This window comes from Caretta caretta, chromosome 9 (assembly GCF_965140235.1).
Source record: "Caretta caretta isolate rCarCar2 chromosome 9, rCarCar1.hap1, whole genome shotgun sequence".
NCBI lineage: Eukaryota > Metazoa > Chordata > Testudines > Cheloniidae > Caretta > Caretta caretta.
In genome coordinates this window covers 85,298,548-85,317,131 of record NC_134214.1, presented here as the reverse complement: position 1 = coordinate 85,317,131, position 18,584 = coordinate 85,298,548, and the positions used below count along the sequence as shown (strand labels likewise).

Genomic DNA, 18,584 nt, shown 5'->3' with positions numbered 1-18,584 from the left:
TTAGCTGAAGTGCAGGGCACAGATGTTAAACTGGAGCCTTCTGTGGATTCACTACTCTCTGTCCCTCCCCTTTAAAGATAAGAATTTAGATTAACTTGATATTATGAGGAAAAAACACATCTGACCTAGGTATACATAAAATACTAGTTGAGGGGGTGGTTTGCCATGACTGAACTGAGGCTTTCCAACACTCTTACTATACTAGGAAGATGTCCTGAGCTCTGAAACCTAGACTACAATTACAAATTCCTGGCCCCCTCTGAGATGTTCCTTTATGGTCTGTTGCAATTGAGGGAAGGAGAAACTATTGTTTAAAGGCACCATCTATTGTTAATGGAAAAAAGAGGGGAAGAGAATATGGACATAAGTTTTCTCTAGTCTATCAAGCACGATTCACTGGAATTTGAAGGCCACCTTTTTCCTTCCCAAAACCTGGAGAAGTCACAGGCAGAAAATAAGCACCGAGAATTGCCAAATATAGGAATTTTAAGGTTGTTCAGTACTTCACTACTTCTCTACCAACTGTACATGACCTATCCTGCCACACTGTAAGTATGCTCTTCACTTAACTCTTTCTGTAACAGAGATGCTGTATGTGTACTAGAGCTGCTCAAAAGAATTTTCCAACCAAAAGGCAACTTTTTTCCTTTGCAAAAGTGTAACTATTTTTAAAATGTGTAGCTTCGTCTTCCACTCCTAGATATGAAAGTAGTGACTAACTGTCTTCTGGTTTTGATCGAGGACTTTCCCTTGTTTCAAAGCTGATAGTTTTGTCTACTTTACCCAGCCAGAGGGTTGGTCCTTGAAAGACTAAAGCATTTAACACAGTTCAGGTCCAATGAGCCCTTTAAGGTACCTTAAGTAGTTACTTTGAATGGGACTGTTGCAACAGTCTTTATGCTATTTGGATAATTTTCACTGTTTGTTTACTTTTGGTATGCCTGCTTCTGCCACATACTAGAAGTACTGTTTCCTTTTTCTTCCACAACAGGGGCTGCTTGCTGTAAAATGAGGCCCTGAATAAGGAGCCTAGTTAGGATAATTGTCTTACAAAAACTTGGTTAGAGGGACTTAATGCATTCAACTAACTCCTGAAAGTAAGTTTAATATTTTGAACAAAGGGAGTATGACTTGAATGGAGTATTTAAAAAGTTCTGCAGTTACAGACCCTGATCTTAGAAACGTTACTTTTAGAAGTCAAATTCATGGTGAAAGATAAAGAATTTAGTGTCTGATTAATGAGTTCACCAATATATATGCTCTAGTAAACTAAGTTCTTGCTTCAGTAAATATATGCAGGGATAGGAAATTTAAGAGAGTATGAAATGAGGTGTAGTATCCAAAAGTCCTCATTGAGGTTGTCTTCACGGTAAAAAATAACCTCTAGAAAATCAGCAGTAATAGCAGGGCTTGCTTTGTACAACCAGGCGCTGAAGAAAGCCAGCCCGCTTCCCATGACATTTCTCAGAATTCCATCGCATGGTGCAGAGGAGCAGTTGTCAACCCACAACCCAATTAGCACACAGCTGTGGCCCAGCTCAGCTGTGTGCTAAAGGCTGTGGGTGATCCCTGGGGGAGGGGTCCACACTGCCCCACTGCCTAGTGTGGGGTGTCAGGCTCCTGGCCTGCCCTGCAGGGTCAGGGCTCCCCACCAGCTGTGGCTATCCAGGGCACCCGCCCTGGCCTGGCCCCACAAGCTCCAGAGTCTGGGACAGCCATGTGACTGAGAACCAGGGCAAGCAGCTGGCCTGCCCCGTGAGCTCCAGGGCACCTGGCCCGGTCTGTGGCAGCTGCCTGGCCCTGCAAGCTCCGGTGTCTGGGGCAGCTGCCCACCACTGCAGGGGAACAGGCAGGCAGCCAGCCCACCATTAGTAGCAGGGGTCCTGGGGTAGGGGCAGCTGCCCACAGAGCAGGGTCCATGGTTGGGGGGTCTGAGCTCCACTGCGGGCCACATATGCAGCCCACAATATTTAATATGTTGAGAACCACTGTTGTAGAGAATACTACATGTTCTAGTACTGATCATAAGAATGACCATGCTGGGTTAGACCAAGATCCACCTAGCCCAGTAACCTGTCTTCTGACAGTAGCCAGTGTCAGATGCTTCGGAGCACATGAACAGAACAGGCAATCAATCCCCCATCCTTCACTCCCAGCTCCTTGCAAACAGAGGCTAGGGACACTCAGAGCATGGGGTTACATACCTGCCCCTCCTGGCTAAGAGTGAGCGATGGACCTATCCTCCATGAACTTATCTAGTTCTTTTTTTGAACCCTGTCTCAGTTTTGGCCTTCACAACATCCCCTGGCAAAGAGTTCCACAGGTTGACTGTCTAATATGAAGTACTTCCTTTTATTTTTAAACTTGCTCCCTATTAATTTCATTGTATGAGCCCTACTTCTTGTGTTATGTGAAAGAGCACTTCCTTATTCATTTTCTCCACACCAATAAAGATTTGATAAACCTCTATCATATTCCCACTTTAATCATCTCTTTTCTAAGCTGAAAAGTCCCTGTCCTTCTGATCTCACCTCACATGGTAGCTGTTTCATATCCCTAAATAATTTTTGTTGCCTGTCTCTCTCCCTTTTCCAATATATCTTTTTGAGATGGGATGATCAGATGTGCATGCAGTATTCAAAATGTGGGCATACCATGGATTTATAGAGGCATTGATATTTTCTGTCTTATCTATCCCTTTCCTAATGGTTCCTAACATTGTTAGCTTTTCTGACTGATACTGCACACTGACCAAATGTTTTCATAGAACTATCCATAATGACTCCAAGATCTCTCAGAGTAGCAACAGCTAATTTAGACCCCATAATTTTGTATGTATAGTTGGGATTATGTTTTCCAACGTGCATTACTTTACATTTATCAACACTGGGCAACAAAATGGCAGAGGAAATTAAGTTACCCAGTTTTAGGAGAGCCTTTGTAACTCTTCACAGATTATTATTAAAATTATTTTAAGTAATTTTGTATCATTTAAGAATTTTGCCACCTCACTGTTTACCCCATTTTCCAGATCATTTATGAATGTGTTGAATAGCACTGGTCCCAGTACAGCCCTCTGGGGGACATGAATATGTCCCCATTACTAACAGACATGTCTATCACTGAGCAAAGAAGTCTACAATATCAAGTTCTAGTGTAACCATTCACATTTAAGTCATTTTTCCAGAGTTAAAGAAGATTGTTGGTCTGAGATATGTTCTCCTGTAAAACTGGTTGAATCCACTCTTCAACAATGTATAAATAGCCCTGTGATGACCAGATGAGCATACCCCTTAAAAGAAAAAGATACTGGTGGGCAGGGGGAAGAGAAATTACACTTCAGCCAATAAAACAGGTTTGTACAAAAAGAAGAGACCCAGACAGCAGGAGCTACATGAACACATTTACTGCGAGTAGCTCTATGGAAAGCCAAGTCAGATAAATATAAACACTATACAGAGCTTCAAGCCAGTCTCCCAAAACCGCAAGTGCGATATGTTTTACAAAGAAAACAATGTAACAATATTTACAATGGAAGACAAAGCCAGATTAATCAGCTCAACTTTTAAACAGGGCTGAAGCAGAAATAGCAAATATAATGAACAGTTTCAACCATAGACGTTTTAGTTTGTACAGACAATAACTGTCCAATATCGAATTAAATTTACAGGACAAACATTGTTCCATCATTGGTATTTTTGTACTATACAGCAGCATAAACGGGTAGCTGGAAGGTAGTATACGTAGTGATATGTTTTACATATTCTGAAAGTGTTCTTCCAGCACAATACTGAATAAATTAGTGGCTGTAAACTAAGATTCAAAAAGATTGCATATTTATTATGCTGTACCTGTTAGTATTTGTACCATTATATTTGAGGTTACCCATTTAGTTATTTATTCAGCATTTATTAAATCAGTGCTGTATATTGTACAATGGCAGCCTCAGAACCTAATATATAAATAAGGTATGTAACATGTTCAATTTTTTCAACACAACCTTTTCTTTTCCCAATAGATGTTCTGAACTATCATCCAAATTTCAATTTGTTTGGAAGAAAAAAAAAGCTTTAAAATGGCTGTCTACATATTGCCTTATTAATTTACTACGCCCAAACAAAAACTGTATGGCAAGACAGTGTCATGGTCTATAGAAGTGGTAATATTTTTTAAATGAATTATCAAAGTATGTTTAGCAGCAACTAGTAACTGTACTGACTAACTTCTCTTCCAGATTCAAGAACACAGCTGTGCTTTTAAACTCTGCAGCAAGTATTTCTTTCCTGTTAGTTTGTAAACTTATATTAAGTTTGCAAAAAGGTCTTTATAATTTTGTGACATGTACATTTTAAGACTACTCAAAAATAGATTTAGGTACACATCACTCAACATCAAAACTGACAGCATCTAATTTGTTATACAAACTGTACTAGTACTTTAAAGGTTGTATGTCATGTGAGGCAGCCCTACAAAACACTTGTACAATATACAATGTAGAGGATTACCAGCTGTGTGGTGCAGTACAGCATGAGGATTTGTGTACCACTTTTAAACCCCTCATCAAGTCAGTGCCTTTTATTATTATACATTGTATGTTCCAACAACTAGTGTCATGCTTTTAAAGGTCATAGCAGTGTTAAAAGCCTAAACTGATTTGAACCAAAATCAGTAAGAGTGATGCGCCTAGCTCTAATTTTCTACAATTTATTTTTAATTTGAAATAATCATGGTTTGCGATTTTTCTTTAGGCAGAATGCATTAAGTGATAACCCAATTATTTACTTTCTCATTATGCAAAAAAAAAAAAAAAAATGGTCCCAAATTAAAAGAGGGCTCTGGATGAAAGTAAGATCAGGTAGGGTGGTTTCTCTCTAAAAAGCTACAGCACACATCAATATTGTAAAGCAGAAGTCAAAGTTGTAAAAGACCCTGCACTTTCCCATTTGAGTGCATGAATGGAAACCTCAATTTATATTTTATACATGTTTATAAACAAATGGACCGGGATAATTTACATGTAATCAACAAGACAACCAGCCCTTTAATCTTACCTTATACATATCAGAATTCTGAGCAACAAACTTCAGTTTAAGCTCTGACATACAATTAAAAATACTAAGCTCTGTGATCAAAAACCACCTCCTATACTATAAAGCAAAATATCAAAGAGGTATGTCCATCACAGATTTAGGTTCAGTTACATGGTTCTCTCTCAGCCCTCTCCAAAAAAAAATTTCTGACCTGCCAAAATATTTCTAAGCAATACATGTTTAAGCTAACGTACCAGAGAAACAAAACCCATATTAAATAGACTATCAGCCACCAGCTTTGACTTCTCAATATAAATAAAAACAAATTAGGGGGAGAGGCAGAGAGAAGTAAAAAGGAAGTTGTAGGAATCCCCTCTGCAGCATTCCCAATGCCTCTCAAACAAATGTGCTGCGGAAAAACAAATTCCATCACCAAAACACAGCTATGAAAAATCTTAATTCAAATTAACTCAACTATAGACAGCGGATGTCTAAGCAAAAATCATGACAATGATGTGTGTACGTCTGTGCTGGTGGAAGTGAAAGTAGCTGGCTGGAGTTGAGCTCTGCTTCCAAAAGCACCACACAGTTTCTGGAGATACCAGTAGAAAAGCCGCCTCTTCTAACAATGGTTTCCATGGCAATGTAGTCAGTCTGGAAGAAACAAAAAAAAACAGTGAGTGACACTACAGAAAAACTATTTTCTGTTGAAAAGAGGATATGGGGTTTACCCATCAAAACAAATGACATATTGAAAGTAGGACAAAGGTGACAAGTTCTTAAAAGGGGGTTAATTAAACAGATTCCTGCTAGATTCCTCAGAAGGACTATGGGAAAATCAAAGAAGAGAATGCCTCACTTAGAGAATCCATCTCAAGCGTACACTCCTCTCATTGCCTTCTGGACAGGACTCCAAGAGTCTAGTCTATTGTGGGTAACTAGCCATATTATGCAGATGTGATCAATAAAGCTCATAATTACTTATGTAACTCACTACCAAATTAGACTGCTTTAAAGAGATACCTGTGATATGACAAGGATAGGTTATATACATAGCGGCCATTTATTACAAACACACAATGAAAAAGGTGAATATTAGTGATTCTGTTCACCCAGCTATAATTAAAATTGTGCATGACTGGAGTCAAAATTAAATGTTTTTACAGCAGTTTCAAATGAGAAAGGAGTGGCCTATGACCGGTGCCAATCTTAACCCTGAGCTTTCAGAAAAATTCATTTGGTCATTAAAAAGAAAAGGAGTACTTGTGGCACCTTAGAAACTAACCAATTTATTTGAGCATAAGCTTTCGTGAGCTACAGCTCACTTCATCGGATGCATACTGTGGAAAGTGTAGAAGATCTTTTTATATACACACAAAGCATGAAACAATACCTCCTCCCACCCCACTCTCCTGCTGCTAATAGCTTATCTAAAGTGCTCACTCTCCTTACAATGTGTATGATAATCAAGGTGGGCCATTTCCAACACAAATCCAGGGTTTAACAAGAACGTGGGGGGGGGGGGGAACAAGGGGAAATAGGTTACCTTGCACAATGACTTAGCCACTCCCAGTCTCTATTCAAGCCTAAGTTAATTGTATCCAATTTGCAAATGAATTCCAATTCAGCAGTCTCTCGCTGGAGTCTGGATTTGAAGTTTTTCTGTTGATGGTGGGATCAACCTCAGCCTGGTCCAGTCCACATAAGAGATCCACTTCCTGGACACTACAGTGCTAATAAACGATGGTCACATAAACACCACCCTATACCGGAAACCTACTGACCGCTATTCCTACCTACATGCCTCCAGCTTTCACCCTGACCACACCACACGATCCATCGTCTACAGCCAAGCTCTGCGATACAACCGCATTTGCTCCAACCCCTCAGACAGAGACAAACACCTACAAGAGCTCTATCAAGCATTCTTACAACTACAATACCCACCTGCGGAAGTGAAGAAAAAGACTGATAGAGCCAGAAGAGTTCCCAGAAATCTCCTACTATAGGACAGGCCTAACAAAGAAAATAACAGAATGCCACTAGCCGTCACCTTCAGCCCCCAACTAAAACCCCTCCAACGCATTATTAAGGATCTACAACCTATCCTGAAGGATGACCCAACACTCTCACAAATCTTGCGAGACAGGCCAGTCCTTGCCTACACACAGCCCCCCTAACCTGAAGCAAATACTCACCAGCAACCACATACCACACAACAGAACCACTAACCCAGGAACCTACCCTTGCAACAAAGCCCGTTGCCAACTGTGCCCACATATCTATTCAGGGGACACCATCACAGGGCCTAATAACATCAGCCACACTATCAGAGGCTCGTTCACCTGCACATCCACCAATGTGATATATGCCATCATGTGCCAGCAATGCCCCTCTGCCATGTACATTGGTCAAACTGGACAGTCTCTAAGTAAGAGAATAAATGGACACAAATCAGATGTCAAGAATTATAAGATTCATAAACCAGTCGGAGAACACTTCAATCTCTCTGGTCACGCGATTACAGATATGAAAGTTGTGATATTACAACAAAAAAACTTCAAATTCAGACTCCAGCGAGAAACTGTTGAATTGGAATTCATTTGCAAATTGGATACAATTAACTTAGACTTGAATAGAGACTGGGAGTGGCTAAGTCATTATGCAAGGTAACCTATTTCCCCTTGTTTTTTCCTACCCCCTCTCCCCCCCGACGTTCTTGTTAAACCCTGGATTTGTGTTGGAAATGGCCCACCTTGATTATCATACACATTGTAAGGAGAGTGAGCACTTTAGATAAGCTATTAGCAGCAGGAGAGTGGGGTGGGAGGAGGTATTTTTTCATGCTTTGTGTGTATATAAAAAGATCTTCTACACTTTCCACAGTATGCATCCGATGAAGTGAGCTGTAGCTCATGAAAGCTTATGCTCAAATAAATTGGTTAGTCTCTAAGGTGCCACAAGTACTCCTTTTCTTTTTGCGAATACAGACTAACACGGCTGTTACTCTGAAATTTGGTCATTAAGTTATCCTATGAGAAATACCACAGAGTTCATTTTTTGCACTCTTCAAAACACGAATAAAGTGCAATTGATGGATGGCAGCAATACAGATAACTAAGATCTAGTTTTAGTTCAAACTATCTGAAAACATCTATTCTTAGTAAGAATTGAAGAAAGTTCTCTGGGTACTGCAAGATGGGGTACAGTAGAAACACGCAGAGGTCACTGAAAAGTCATGGTGGGTGAAGGACTAAACGTTTAATGACATGTTAAAGTGAGCATGAAGAGTTATTTAAATATCCTTCTTGCAATGTTCTGATCATGACCCTAAATGTCACATGATTCTCCCCAAACCTTTCCAACACAAAAAGTCTTTCCTCCTTCACCTCTACGGGTGTAGCTGGAAATTTGCAGCTCTTCAGCCAGTCTATTAGATCTCATCATCTACTCCTGACACCATCCTCTTCCATCACTTTTCAAACACACTGGTGTCCTGAGCCCTAAACTCTTTTCTTGACCCTATTTGCATAAAATACTGCCTATCTCCTTCCTCCCCTTTGCCCTGAAGTTTATCAAAATGTGTCATCTATAGCCATTACCTAAACTTCTTTGATCCCCTGCAATTCAGCTTCCCTCTACACTCTAATGAAACAGATCTTACAGAGGTCTCCAATATCCTACTCCAGGCTATGGGCAAGGGTCTCATCTCTGTACCCATCTTTCTCAATCTACTCTTTTCAATAGTTTCACACCCTCCTTTTCCACCTTCTCTCCCTTGTGTGATATACTGTGTGTCTGCAGACTATTACTGTAGGCTTTTTGGAGAAGGAACCCTGTGTTAAGTTAGTTCAACACCAAGTGCACCAGCGCTCAATGAATAAATACTAGTACAAGAGAAGCAGGATTGAGGTGGGGGGAGAATTAAATACAAAAAAAGAATACCATTTGTCATAAATATAAAGGGAAGGGTAACCACCTTTCTGTATATAGTCCTATAAAATCTCTCCTGGCCAGAGGCAAAACGCTTTCACCTGTAACGTGTTAAGAAACTAAGGTAACCTCGCTGGCACCTGACCCAAAATGACCAATGAGGGGACAAGATACTTTCACATTGGGGGTGGGAGTAACAAAAGGTTGTCTGTCTGTCTGTGTGATGCTTTTGCTGGGAACAGATCAGAAATGCAAGCCTTCCAACTCCTGTTAAGTTAGTAAGTAATCTAGCTAGAAAATGCGTTAGATTTTCTTTTGTTTAATGGCTGGTAAAATAAGCTGTGTTGGAGAGAATGTATATTCCTGTTTTTGTGTCTTTTTGTAACTTAAGGTTTTGCCTAGAGGGATTCTCTATGTTTTGAATCTGATTACCCTGCAAGGTATTTACCATCCTGATTTTACAGAGGTGATTCTTTTACCTTTTCTTTAATTAAAATTCTTCTTTTAAGAACCTGATTGATTTTTCGTTGTTCTTAAGATCCAAAGGCTTGGGTCTGTGTTCAACTGTACCAATTGGTGAGGATTATTATCAAGCCTTCCCCAGGAAAGGGGGTGTAGGGCTTGGGGGGATATTTTGGGGGAAGACATCTCCAAGCGGTCTCTTTCCCTGTTCTTTGTTTAAAACGCTTGGTGGTGGCAGCATACTGTTCAAGGACAAGGCAAAGTTTGTACCTTGGGGAAGTTTTTAACCTAAGCTAGTAAGAATAAGCTTAGGGGGTCTTTCATGCAGGTCCCCACAGCTGTATCCTAGAGTTCAGAGTGGGGAAGGAACCTTGACACTAGTCTATTTTCACTCTAAACTGAGCAATACTGAACTTTATGATTCAAAGGCCTGTAAATGGACCAAGTCCTTTTAGTATTTAGTAACAACAAAATGCCCAATTACAATTCAGAATAGTTTATGATATAGGAACTTCATGATTATCTCGGTACTTAATAAAAAGTGGTCTATGGAATGAACACTGAGGAGGGCGGGAGGACGCCCCAGGCTCTGGCACTCACTTGAGTGGCTTTGCGGAAGTCTCTTAATCTCTGTCTCAGTTTCCCCATTGATAAAAATGGGTACAGTACTTATCTCCCTCACAGGTATATTGTGAGGATTAATATGTTGTGAATAGTTAAAGCCTTGTGTAAATGCTATGCATTTTATGCAAAGCTATGAGGAATCTATTGTCAAACAGACAAACTGCACCAACAGAAGGACAAATTATTCAGTCTGAGACTAAAGTATAAGTGTATAGAACCAATACCAAGCTGTTCTTGAGTCTCAGATAAGTAATTTTTATTTTCTTGGCCTGATGGGAAGCTATTTCATTTGAAGAAAAATGACAGTGTAAATTAAAATCTAAATCACTACAAGAGAAGTATCTTACTAACACTTCAAGTGTGAAGAAAACCTTCTATAGCATTTAAGCAAAAGAAATAGTAACTACACATTAAAGGCTGGGTCAGTCACTTAAAAAAAGGTCAATCTCAAAACCCAACACTGTGCTGTTTCATAGCTCTTAATCAAACCACAAGCTTTATATACAATAATTTCATTTTACATACACTATGCAATTTGGTTAGCAACAGCTTTGAATTTGCGTTTATTTTGTAAAATAAAGACAGAGGTTTTTAAATAAATAGTTTCTTTTTAAAAGAAGGTTGGTTTTTGTTTTAGGATCAAAGAATGAAGGAGCTATGCATCACACTTAGAGTCACAGAAGCTTTTTGTTCAGTGAAGCATGCAACCAAAGCAGCACCTCATTGCTCACATTAATACAGCTAAGGCTTGCATATTAACCTATGTTCACTAGTAATAAAGGTTTCCCACCCCTTCCCTTGCTTCCTATCTACAAGCTTACATATAAAAAGGTACTTAAAGTGTCTGCACTTTTGTCCAATAATTTTTTCTCTACACTTAAGACAAGATACACCTGAAAAATGTTTGACTAGTTATTCTAATCTTTCCAGTTATACCCTGCAAAACATTTTGAACAATGGCAGCCAGGGTGTTTAATAAGACAATCCTAATGTCAGACATGACAGAATTCAGATTCCCTTCGTTTCAAACCTTTTATAAAATCCTGGAATATTCTTTTTTCCACTGAATGCATCCAATGAAGTGAGCTGTAGCTCACGAAAGCTTATGCTCAAATAAATTTGTTAGTCTTTAAGGTGCCACAAGTACTCCTTTTCTTTTTGCACATACAGACTAACACAGCTGCTACTCTGAAACCTGGAATATTCTATTTGCCAATTACATATAAAAACAAAAAGGGAAGAATTTTATCTTCTGGAAAGAGGAACTTGCTTACCTTGTAATTCTGCTTCTTTGAAGATAGCAAGCCAAATTCAGAGGGAAACCTAAGCAAGCCTCAGTCTAGAAGTAGTCAAAGTTGGTGTGATTCTTTTGGGGACCAAAAGAAAGTGTATCATCATAGACAATACACCAACTCAGACTCCTTTAGATTCACAGGGTGAAATTCAGCAAATTTAATTTAAGTGGAATTTAACTCAGACCCCCCTGAAAACTATTTATGCCCACTCTACTGCTGTCTAAATTGGTACAACATATATACTGAGAAGCCAGAAAATGGTGTATTAATGTGTAAAACTAAAGCCCAACTCTACTTCAACTTACACCTTTTTCTGGCATCTCATGACATAAATTACACTACTTTAGATAGATGTGTAGGTGTAAGTAGCTCTAATGGGGTTTAAATGTAAGGGAATTTAAATTACACATTACCTGTGAACTTGACCTATCATCTCATAAGATTCTCACTCCTGGATCTCAAGCATCCAACCCAAAACTAGGTAGTAGCTTCCAAAGCTATAGCTACTAAGGGCTGAACCCCTATTCCCCCCACCCTCTTCATGAAGTGGAACATTTCAAACTGGCAGTTTGAGTAGTACAACCCCCTGGGGCCCTCAGTAGTCAGTGCCTTTTTGGGGGAGGGGAGAGGAGATGTAAAAGCATTAAATTCACTTATGTACTACAAATGTAAAGGAAAAGGAAAGGAAAAAAAACCCACCACATACCCAAAAGCAAATCCCCTAAATTCTATGGGGAGAGCGAGATCTTGCAGGATCTCAGTTATCTATCCATCACAAATTGAGCATACCTGTGGTTACCACAATTTGAATAGGTGGTGTTTGGAAGTTCATTCCTAGCTGGAGATTGACCACAGGCAGAGAGGCCCATAGATCATCAGTTGTTCACAAGGAATGCAAGAATTCCAATGCTATCTCAAAGTCCACCAAGGCTTCCCCATGCAGAGACATGCCATAGGTACTGTTACCATAGTTGCAGCCAAAAGACCTAACGCGGAGTCTGTTCTGAACTGTGATTTGTAAATCCTAATTTTCAAACTGGTGATGTCTCCCTGCCAGGCAAACAATGTCTTAAATTTTGTTCTGAACAGGAAGACCTGTGCTGGAATCCACCTTGTAGTGTCCTTTTCATCTTAGCAGTACAATTATCTCTATGCAATAAACCAGGACCTGGAGTAGCTTATCCCTGAACCCCAATGTTTCTGATTTTCATTTACATGGTAATGTAAAGGTACCTTAACGTGAGTGCAAATATAAGGAACCTTAATAGCGTTAGAGATGTAAGACAAGCTTAGTGCAAATGAGAATATGGTCCATCTCCTGAGCTGATTTTTGGACTCCTACCATTGCGTCCTGATCAGGAGATCCTCCAGGCAGGGAACATGGGCACACTTAGTACGGCTGTGAGAAAATGCATGCAATCATATACATTACTCCCATCCGCGCACACCCACACCCCAAAAATTGCAGTGCATGGAATTTTTTTAAGGAGTTTTTCTGTTTCCATTGTTTCACTTGTCACTAATGTTACATATCACACTTATGTATTTGGAAGGCTTTTTAAAATACTAGAACTAAGTACTATAGAAAATTATAACGAAAATGGTAACATCAAGAGCCTATTGTGCTAATTGGGCATATTAGGAGAAAAGATTTGTTTTGTTTTTTTAACAACTATCCAGAACCCAAGAGGGGTTGGAAATTTGATGGAGATTGGTGATTGTAGCTAGTAGGTGGATCAACTGTCACTAGATGTTAAAGAGAAGGGAGTAAGTGGACCATCAGGAAGGTCTGTCTTCCTATAATCTAGAAACTTCTGGAAAATGAGTAAGGCTTCAGATGACATAGTTTAATATAAATCTGACTTATTTTTCTGTCTTCGGTTCAGTAGGTAACAAATTCTTATGAAATCTAGAATATATATGAAAGCTGTTCATCAATACTGCACATAGATTAATATTTAGTTATTAAGATTATATGATTTTGTATCTGACAATACAACTAACATTGAAAGAAGCGATAGGAAATACACAACTGAATGGACTAAAGTAATTAAAAGAATTCCTCTATAACAACGTAAACACTCTCAAGAGTTAAGTAACTAGAGAGAAATGGTTTATGTTCATCTCAAAGTGCAGAAAATTGATTTCTATGGATTCTTCAAGATCAAATGTGCCACTGAATGAAACTCTCTCTCAAAGTGGAAGGACAGACATTGATAAGATTGATTAGCCTGCAAGTGAGACACTTTCAATCTCAGGTCAGCAAAGTCACTGAAATGTAGCCAGAATAAAAAGTCCCTGTTCCTGACCTTTCAGGAGCTCTTCAAAAAAAAAAAAATCTGCTTTTCAGAAGCAAGTCTTTCTTAGTCTTTAACACCACAAAATGGCAAAGATCCAATTGTTTATTATGACATATAAAAACAGAGGCAAAAACCTGAATTTAAAAGAAAACTGCAGCTTTCCAATTATATTAATTTTCACTTAATTACCGTTGCCTTTACGGTAGCCTTAAAGTGAAAATTTAAAAAAATGCTTGAAGCACCTAGCCCTGGGCATACTTCTCCAGGTATATTTAAACCCTCAAGCCCATTACAATATGCTACAAAGAAACTGCCTTATATATTGTTCAAAGTGTTATACTTTTTTGACTTGGGTCAGATTCCATTTTAAAGTTTTTTATATGAAATACAAGAGCCCAGCAAAAGAGTTAAGTATCCAAAAGCTTTGCAAATCACCTCCAAAGTATAGTTTCAGGGAGAGATTCACAAAGGGACTTAGGCACTGCAACACCTAACTTTTGGTGCCTTGCCATCCACTGGACCCCGGCACCCCAAGTCCGGGGTCTAAGAATGCCAGCAAGCTGAGCAGAGAGCTGCCTAAGCTAGCCAAACCCTTAGGGACTTAGGCACCTAAATCCAGGCCTGAGGAAAGTGCCTACCTGTTCAGGATTCTCAGGCCACATGCTCACGAGTGAAAATGTAGGTGCCTAGGGGACTTTAATGGTGGAAATTTAGGTGATTAGGGATTTTAGGCACCTACAAGGTTAGGCAGCAGCAGGGTTCTGAGGATCTCAGCAGCACCTAAATGTTGGATTTAGGCACCCAAAGTGGCTGTTAAGTACCTAAGTCCTTTTGTGGATCTAGCACTTGGTTTAGAAAATTAAACTATTTCTGTTCATCTTGGATTGCTACATTTTGGTGGCCTATCCTGCTCTACATATACCAATCAAAACTACTCTTCTCAAAAGTTTGGAACAAGAGAGGACTCCACTGAGCTGTGTATGGTCTTGAAGTGTTCTGACTCAAAGGATCAGGAAGGAAGGAACGAGGGACAGAAGAAAAACCAGGAGTAACAAAAGGTCTAAGGTGGAATGGCAGCAAATTGACTGGTTGGACAGTTTTAAAGGGTGTACTTTAAAAGAGCAAACAAGAAAAAAATCCCAATGCTTTACACATAAAACTCTGCAAATTTTTCATCGAAAGGTAATTTACAGAGCTACAAGATACAGGGAAACAGAACTAGACTACAGTCTTTATAAGTTAGATTCCAAACATGCTGCACTCCATTTGAACAGACTTTGGATGTCTGTATATTTCAATTTACATTTCACTTCCTGCAACTGTAGAGTTAAGTTCCCACAACAGAGAGAAAAGTCAGGATCTCGTTTAAAAAAAAGAAAAGGACATTTTAAACATGCAGCAGACATCTTCCACCCTCTAATTACTCCTCAAAGAAACATATGCTAAATTTTCTAAGTTTTCACAGGAGTGGGCATCTGATAACGGAATTTTACAACTCACTCATAAGTCAATAGAAAACTTTGCTTAGAAAAGATTTTAGTACAAAGTCTGACCATTCAGGCAATCTCCTGCAGTAACCTGGATAAACCTTATTGAATGAAGCTAAACTTCACCAAATTAAATTTAATACCTTTTGGGTCCATTGTATTAAAAATGCAATTGTTTATGTATGACTATGGAAATGTATGTAACTTCTCTCCAAAACGTGACTAATGTAAATGTAGGAAAATGTCAGCAACTTCAAAGGACTTTTTGAAACAATGTAAACTTTTAAAATTAAGTGGGTTTCCCAGGAAATCTGTAGGATGAAGGGGGGGTATGCTAACCTAAACCTTCTGGTTAGGTGAGAACTCTGCTGTTTGAAGCTTTGCCCGCTCTCCCCTCCCCTCCGGGGTGGCGGGGGTTGGGGGGAGGAGGAGACAGGGACATTTTCTGGCTGAACACCTATTCCCAGTCTCTTCAAAGACCCCAAATTGGATAAAGGACTCAGTTCCAGATTCATGGGGGTTCTTGTTCTGAGCAAAGGGTGTTATAAACTTGAAACCATGGGAAAACCACTGAGTGGGGTTTGAAGGATTGCTCACCAGCCAGAGCCCATGTCGGAGTTAGGTGATCTCTGGTGAACTTATTAGCATACATGTAGGTTCTTTTATTGTTTTCTCTGTATTGCCTTTACCTTAAGAATAAAATGCACTTATTTAGAAAGAGCTGCGTGGTAGATTAACTGGGATAATTAGACTGTTGACAATCCTGAAGAGAAGGCAAAAAGGCCTGTTTAGGCAGCCGTCTTTTGCTAGGGATATCACAGAGTAGGATTTACTGGATTCAGCCTGTAAATATCTTGGTCAGAAGGGAGATACATATGTTTCCACCCAAGAAAGGCAATAGCTGGGGAGTCAAGAGTGGATGCCTTTGCTGAACCATAGCAGGGAAATACAGATATAGTTGTGCTGAACTGTGACAGAGAATGAGAGACTTCTGGAAAAAGCTGAACTAAATCCAGATATTAAGAAACAGAACCTAAACAACAGAGACGCTGTCATTCACATCTTATCCTCATGAAGCATGGATAAAAATCAATTACTTTAAAAAATCCAATTTAAATAAAAAATTTTGAATGTAAATTAAGTTACAGGTTTATTTAAAAAACTATTTAGAATTAATTTTGAAATTGATAACCTATGTTAAGTCCTAACTTCTTATAATCTAAATAAAATCATTTAAATTAAATATAAAAAATAATATTAAGCAGTTTGCTGCCAAGTTTTAAAGGAAGTCAAACCACTGAACTGGTGAAAGTCACTGGCTAAGCACCTGGAACAGACTCTGATGTGCTAACCCAGCTTTTGACAGTAGTAAGCTCTTCTGCACATGCAGAGAGAATAGCTTCTTTACCGGAGTTTATTCAACTAGTTCAGTTCAATGCTTAGTTCAGTCACAGTTAAAAAATCAACTGGGAGTTGAAAAAGTAGAAAATCTTGTTTTCCTCTTCCAATCTATGAATCAAAGCTAGGTATGAGAGAGGGATTTACTAATTCTAAAATCATCAAGGATATGGTGACCAGAAACAATTACATCAATTCATAAACTACAGACAATACTTCCTTTGTTTAAAAAAATCAGTTAGTTTAAATACAAAACGTGTTTTGGAAAATGTTTTCTCTTATGCAGCCAATACATAAGGTACTTTACTTATTTTATTCTTAAGGTAAAATACAAAAAAAAAAGTTAAATGCTGGTTTGGGCCATTTTATTTGAAATGTCATTTCCATCCAAACAGATTTTGAAACAAATCACATGTAAAAAATGATACACATAGTAAATAAAGAATGCATCGTTCATCGTTTTCTAATATGTTAAAAATGCAAAAATTAACAGTCTGAATAAACGTAAGTCAAGCTACATAATGCCTAAATAAATGTGTATATATATATATAATGTATCCTCCTGGCTAGCAAAATGCATCAAATTTAGTGTAAAGGCTATATTCAGATGCAAATTAATATATTTGAATGGTTATCAACTAATGATTCCCCTCATCTCAAAAAAGATACACTGGTGTTAGAAAAGGTTCAGAAAAGGGCAACTAAAATGATTAGGGGTTTGGAATGGGTCCCATATGAGGAGAGATTAAAGAAGCTAGGACTTTTCCTCTTGGGAAAGAGGAGACTAAGGGGGGATATGATAGAGGTATATAAAATCATGAGTGGTGTGGAGAAAGTGAATAAGTTATTTACTTGTTCCCATAATATAAGAACTAGGGGCCACCAAATGAAATTAATGGGCAGCAGGTTTAAAACAAATAAAGGAAGTTGTTCTTCACTCAGCGCATAGCCAACCTGTGGAACTCCTTGCCTGAGGAGGTTGTGAAGGCTAGAACTACAACGGGGTTTAAAAGAGAACTGGATAAATTCATGGAGGCTAAGTCCATTAATGGCTATTAGCCAGGATGGGTAAGGAATGGTGTCCCTAGCCTCTGTTTGTCAGAGGGTGGAGATGGATGGCAGGAGAGAGATCACTTGATCATTACCTGTTAGGTTCACTCCCTCTGGGGCACCTGGCACTGGCCAGTGTCGGTAGACAGGATACTGGGCTGGATGGACCTTCGGTCTGACCCAGTATGGCCATTCTTATGTTAATGAGAATCAACCTTGTTTAGAAAATAAAGAGTACAAATACAAAACACAATTAAAATCATGATTTAAATCAAGCAAGAAACCTTGATTTAAATCATTGATTATAAATCAAAGCAACAAGTTACTGATTTTATCAATCCACCCTGTCCTGTTTCTATCCTCTTTAATGGTTAAAAAATTCATGTTAAGAATGTAGACAGATAAAGCCTTCAAGGGGAGACTAGCAAAGTTTTCTTTTATTTCCTCTACTTCAAATTAGAACTGTAGTTAATTCCAATTCCCTCAAATCATACACAGATCAAAGACATCTGCACAGTATTCGTTCCCTTGCATAGTCATGCACTCCAATGCTCATGCTGTTTAAGTAGACCATTGTGTTCTATGCAACCTCAGGACCCGAAATGTACATCCTAGAATGTTCCTTTGCAGGCACAACAGTGGGGGAAGGGACCTCTTAGTGTATTCTGATACAAGTCTTTCAGATAAGTTTCTCCTCCCCTCCACTGCCCACAAAAGGGTCTATCAAAACATTTTCTTTACACACTGAGTATTAGTTGTTTTTTTGAAACACTCCTCTTTCCCTATATTCTTTGTTTCTTAGAGCACTCATTTAAAATGGTACACCTTTAGGGCTAATCTGTGTGCACCATTTTTATACAATTGCACAGAAAAGATGCTGGCTTAATTTGCACACCTAACCACCATGACTACAAAAATGTAAACCAGACAATTCAGCACACATGTTTAATTACAGTCATTTGTATGTGCAATTACCAAAACTGTATATACACATATCAAAGACCT

General features: G+C 38.9%; 1 protein-coding gene across 1 annotated transcript in view; it reads right to left on the bottom strand.

Annotated features, from left to right (window-relative positions):
- Positions 1 to 3,391: 3,391 nt before the first annotated feature.
- IRS4 (insulin receptor substrate 4) overlaps positions 3,392 to 18,584 on the bottom strand; it is a 34,504-nt gene continuing 19,311 nt past the window's right edge. The window contains exon 2 of the mRNA XM_048865522.2: positions 3,392 to 5,684. Within this exon, the coding sequence (XP_048721479.1) occupies positions 5,680 to 5,684 (5 nt within the window). The 3' untranslated portion in view covers positions 3,392 to 5,679. The remainder of the gene's footprint in view (positions 5,685 to 18,584) is intronic.